The sequence below is a fragment of the Aphanomyces astaci genome, assembly GCF_000520075.1.
Source record: "Aphanomyces astaci strain APO3 unplaced genomic scaffold supercont1.3, whole genome shotgun sequence".
Taxonomy (NCBI): Eukaryota; Oomycota; class Saprolegniomycetes; order Saprolegniales; family Verrucalvaceae; genus Aphanomyces; species Aphanomyces astaci.
Window position 1 is genome coordinate 1490506 of NW_009798266.1, and position 5805 is coordinate 1496310.

General features: G+C 48.3%; 2 protein-coding genes across 2 annotated transcripts; both read right to left on the reverse strand.

Moving 5' to 3' along the window:
• Positions 1-3335: 3335 nt before the first annotated feature.
• On the reverse strand, positions 3336-3727 carry H257_02098 (hypothetical protein; the record flags this gene model as incomplete). The annotated part of the gene is made up of 2 exons (XM_009825597.1): positions 3336-3447; positions 3573-3727. The coding sequence occupies 2 exons, from the start codon at positions 3725-3727 to the stop codon at positions 3336-3338; spliced, it is 267 nt and encodes an 88-aa protein (XP_009823899.1).
• A 587-nt stretch (positions 3728-4314) lies between these two features.
• Positions 4315-4560, reverse strand: H257_02099 (hypothetical protein; the record flags this gene model as incomplete). Its single annotated transcript, XM_009825598.1, has 2 exons — positions 4315-4401; positions 4474-4560. The coding sequence occupies 2 exons, from the start codon at positions 4558-4560 to the stop codon at positions 4315-4317; spliced, it is 174 nt and encodes a 57-aa protein (XP_009823900.1).
• Positions 4561-5805: the final 1245 nt, after the last annotated feature.

Below are 5805 nucleotides of genomic sequence, written 5' to 3' on the forward strand. Positions count from 1 at the left end.
GAATGCAATGCTACCTGCGTCACCAGTGCTTTGGTTCACATGGATCTTCGCCTTGGCGAGGAAGCCCGCATGGAGGAGGAGTGTAATTCAACGGAACAAGTACCTCTGTAAAGACAATTAAAATACAAAATATTTTGGCCGTCCAATATCAACTTCTAGAGTCGAATACAAAAATCAAGACAACAGTTGTCATGACACCATAGCGAAAACAAGTTTATTTTTGGTAGACAATCAATACGGACCAGAGTAGTACCATATTACCACCGTGTACCAGCTCCCTTCACTTATCCCTACATGTACTGCAGTTTTTTCACTTATTGAGCGATAATTTTCGTTTAGAATTTCGTAAAGTGCTCAATTATGACTATCGTATATCGCTAGTAAACACATACACCTTACTGTCGGTGGAACGGGAGGCCATCAAGGCTTCAAACTATAAATTTTCAACTACAAACGTTTTAAAAATCAAATGAAGCATAATTTTCGGGAAATAATCTCAAGTGGCCATGATCAAAACTACAAATGCTACGACAATCTAACCCTCAAATAATGCAAGCCATGTTTTTATTGGAGCAACTCGTTCCATGAACTACTGTACTAGTATTGCCGCAGAGCTGAGCACTCACAGTCAGGAAATCACTGCAATAAATAAATTTAATAAGGTAACGAGTGGACAATACATTGTGCCAAGGCTTTAGTTTCGTAGCGTTGCGCGTTAATAAATGGGATCCATCCAAGTGCTGTAATTCACATTTTCATGGCTGTGAAACTGTCACTACTTAACGTAACATTGGGGATGCCCGGTCGCGGAATGGTCGCGGAATATTCTGTCCATACAAAAGGCTGGTCGTGGAATATAGCTATGTTGATGAGATGAATGCAACAAGTACAGGGGAGTGGCTGCATACTTATTGGGGCTACGCTGTGCCCTTATGTAAGGTTTAGCTAATGAGATGTGACTACACTAGCTGTAGCTACGCAGCTAGCTACAGAACAAGAGTGCAGCTGCAATACTATCGGCTTGGATCTAGCCACAATAACGTACTACAGTACTAGTACTTACTACCGGTATGGTGCTACATGTACTAACGTTAGTACTTCGAAGTAGTTAGTACGAAGTATTTATTTATATTTACCTGGGATACATCAAAGTTGTACAGTACTGTATGTATGCCTTCGTAACGCTGTTTAACGTTAGGGTTGTACTAATCGTAGCAAGCAATAAGTCCCACCCACTTACTCAGGGACGTTTTAGGTCAATAGTACCAAATTCCCTGAGTGAGTGGGCATTTGACCATTGAGTGGGTGTGTCACCACTCACTCGGGGAATTGGTCAGAATAATTCCCTGACGGTAACTGTTCCAATGCTGCTCACGTAATCATATAATTCCTTCAAACGAACCAGTACTTGTAGGCCTTAAATCTCGGAGCCTCCGGACCCCTTGTATTGCTAACCACTGAAATTCACATATCCCCTAGCTGGAATGTGTTGTTTTGGTTTACACTGAATGTGACTACTACTGTACTATTAATAGTACGCAGTAGTATAATACTAGTACTACTACGTAGTAGTACATCATAGAGGTTGTGTTGTTTGTAACACGAGCAGTTTTCAGATTATCCTGCTGATTACTACAGTAGTATCGGCTACAGCTCAATTAATCCTTGACGGCAGTAAAGATCGTTTTTATTAGCAAGGGTTCTGGGACTAAGAACAACTCCACTGCATCCCCAAATATGCCCCAACTCGATAATGGAACATCAGATGGAACCAAATTTGGGGTTGGGACATCTCCAGGGCGAACTGTCAGTACCCCTTGAAGAAATCAAGGAGGAAAAACACACAGCGCCACTCAAATGATCCACCACCACCTCCAACATGGGCATCGACCAGGCGATCTGCTTAGTCTGGCTGTTGATTGGTCGCAGGTCCACCGTCATTCGGAACTCATCCATGGTGTGGGGCTTACGTACGATCAGGGGGGCCGAGGCCCACCGGCTGGCGGGGTTCCGATAGACAAAACCGGCTGCCTCCAACTCCTTCACATGCTGTTGCATGAATTCTCGTTGTGACAGGGAGTACCGGCGGGCCTTGCATCTTATCGGCTGCGCCCCCCTGGCCAAGTGCACCTTCAACGGCGGTATCTTGACGGGTGGGTCGCGGCCCAGACTCAAACGGAATACGTCAACGTACTTCTCCAGGAGCGCTGCCAAGTTGGCGGCAAACTCACTTCCGCAGCCGGCGGTCACGGCCTCAACCACCTTCGCATCCAACACCACCTTGACTTTGGCGGTCTCGGCGGCAGCATCGACGGCAACCATGTCGGGGAAACATGAGTCCATCTCCAGGGGCAACGGCTCCTCCTCTTCCTCGGCCAGGTCATCCTCGAGCTCGTGCGACACGGCCAGCACGGCCTGTACGACCCTGCTGTGCGTGACCGCGTCGGTCATGTTGATCGCATCGGTGAAGGACGCGGCCTCACGCAGCATGGCGCGTGGGTCGAACCCCAAGTTATACATGATGGCGCGACTCAACACGATGTCGCCGACGTTGGCAGGCAGGTTGCCCGTCGAAAACCAGCACTTGACATTCATGAGCATCAGCGGGCCGGCGTCCGTCTCGATCCGCAGGTCCATCCTGGCTTCCTCAGTGACGGTGTGGGCAGGGCCAACAAAACCCTTTACCTTAATGGGGGTCGTTGCGGCCTTGCTTTTTGAGTTTAGCCAGCGTCGCGGGGGGCACCACACTTTGATCGGCGCCGCTGTCGAAGGACGCGTTCAGCGAGACGGCCTGACCAGCCACACACACAAACCGGGCAGCGCACATCACGGCATTGTCGAGGGACACCTCGGCAACATCGACCGTCTCGACGACGGTTACCGACTTGGTTTCTTTCCAGATGGAACGGGCACGTTCCATCAGGAGCTTGGCTTCGCCGTCAGCGACCTTAGGGCACTTGAACACATTGTGCTCGGTGCTCAGGCACTTGAAACACGCACGCTTCTCTTGGGTGAAGTTCGACTTCGGGATCTTGTCGACGTTCACGACGGCCACGACCTTGGGGGCCTTCCCAGCCATGGGGGTCTTGGTCGCCGCGGGCAACTTGTCGGGCTTGGCGGTGGCGGGCACAGCCGCGGCCATCAGCGGCTCGAACTCGCCATAGCGACACACTTACAGGAGTTTTGGCGACCCTCCAGGAAGGCTGACGATGTCTTGTTGTAGAAACTCATGCCACCTCACACCATAACCGAGCCACCTCCAGCGACACGTTTCGAGTACGTCTCCACATCCTGGCGCAAGTCGTGCCAGTAGTACTGGCAACCGTCGGGGCCGTCTAGGGGAGCTCTTTTTGAGCTGAAGCAAAGCCATTATCTGGCCCTTCCCTTGCTCGGTGATGTTTGGCCCCCTTGGCATCCCTGGGGGTCGCTTTTCCCGTTTTGAGATTGCTGGTGGTAGCTCGTCATGATTGTAAAACATGTGTACCAATTTGGAGGCTAATAATTGGCTAAAAAGTGCAAAAAATGTCCAATAGAAGCTTCGAATTCAAAGTGCGTCTATACTTTTTGTGCACCAAAGGCCGGATGGCATGTCGGAGCTTCGAGCGCGAAACAACGAGGTCGCTCTGTACGTCAGGAACACGTCGACAGACTGAAACAAGACCAGCGCACCGATGCAGCCCATGAGGATCCATCGGAAGCTGAGCGGCTTCAACCCCGTCGCTGTCATACGCTTCGGGCTGGAAGCTACAGTACCAAATTTTCGAAATTTTGGTTTTTCTTGTGAACGGCAATGAGCTGCCATTGTTCCTTTTGGGGAATGCCGTTTTGGTTTAGTACATTTATGCACGTACAACTAGCGTGGCTGCATCATCGGCAGATCTTTTGTGAACCCAAAATTCTGGAGTGCGTCTATACTTATTGTGCAGACAGTACAATCTACTATACCTCTACTTCTTATACCGCACTTTTCAACGACATTGCCGCAGGTACACTCGACTAATTTGATTGCAACACGAATGCGTTGGGCGATCAATATTTTACCGAAAGCTGCGGGTACAGGAACACAATTTTTATTTGATTACTATTTTGCCAAGAACTGTGGGTGTAGGGTTACTTGAGGCGGTTTGAATTTATGGCCGTGTCTGGAGAATGTGCTCGCAACGGTAACGGGATTTTCTTATGTAGTGCAACACTACAGTAACGGGATCAAATTGCTACGCGAAGTCGTTTTGCAACGCCAAACCCCTGAAAATGATCGACGTAAGTTATGTAACTTATGTACTGTAGGTTTCAGAGCGCCGGGGTTCCGAGGTGTCAGGCAGGCCCTTCGTGGGGCACGTCGTTGAGTATCCATTTCATTTCTTTCGAGGTCAGTGATATTTCATACGCGAAGCGCCATCCCTAATTCCTCCCAGCACACTAGCGCAGCGGTGTGTTCCACGCTGTACTGTACTATACTGCAATGTCGTGTACTCGAGGCAGGAATCCGCTCCGGGGTCGGACCAAGAAACGTCGGAACTCGGAGAACCGGCGGGCGATGCCCGGGCGCGCGTAGGCCATGCCGGCTTTGCTAGGCTTGAGTCCCGAGATCGAAGCCCATGCAAAACAGCACGTGGATGTTGTGGACAGCGTTGGGGTTATTCTTGGCGTATCCCTAAGTCGTAATTTCCAGGCGAGTCATCAAATGACTAACAACTCTATTCGTTGCGCTGGTGTAGAAACGATAGTGGGGGGGTGGGGGGTATTGTTTGCACTCTTCGGGGCGACGACGTTGTTTATGCGGAATATGGTGGCACAGGCTACAGAATCAACCATGGTCTACAATGCGAACTAAAGCCGCCGGCATAGTGGATACGACGCGATTAACCGAATGAAAGTATGATAGCCACGTCCTAACCACCCATTCGTATTATCTATTTACCCAAAATTTGGACTTCGCCATACCTATATCGATCGATTCTTAGTACTGAGTTTTGTATGTAAAAAGTTGTCGTGTGGTGTCTTCCTAATTGAAATCATACACTCGATCTTTAAACCAGTAGATGACTGGCTTCCTGTATACCTGCCATATTTCCAATTTGATCATGCCAATTCGGAAATAGTTATACAAATAATCAATACAAGGGACTTCACGAATTCACCTTGCAGAATATCAAGAGCAATGTGTTCGTATCAAATATCGTTCGTTTCCGAAATGACCAAGTTACTGATTATTTACTGCACCACTGATCAATAACATACTTGATGAAAACTCAACGAATTTAGAGGCCAAACTACTACCGGTAGAAGCGCATGAAGGAAGCTTCGAGATACGACCGATCACGAATGGTATGATCTTGGAGGCGATTAAGGACGGCGTTGGCGTTGATGGGCATTGCGATGCACATTTAATTGTGGGGTGGGCAAAAAGTTGGTTGACTTGCCAACCTGGCGGGCATTTTGATTCATTTTGGCGGCAAACGTGTACCGTATTTTACGACTCAATGTTGAGTGTGGAGTAAGGCATTAATTCATCCCAAGATCTACTAATTTGACATTGATGGTGGTTTCCTGCAATCTGATTGGCTAAATCCTACTGCCGATTCTTCAGGACATTTGGATGTATCGATTCTACTACCTCTGTCCAATAATAAGTGTTCGTATTTCACAAACCCAATTTCCAAGAAAGAATGTTCGTTTTTTATATTTGGATTTTTACAAACCACAAGTTACTCTCTTATTCAGACAATTGAACCAAGCCAAGCGCAGCGACAATGTCGTCATGAACCTCGGTGCCGTTGTATATGGTCAATGCCTCTATCTGTG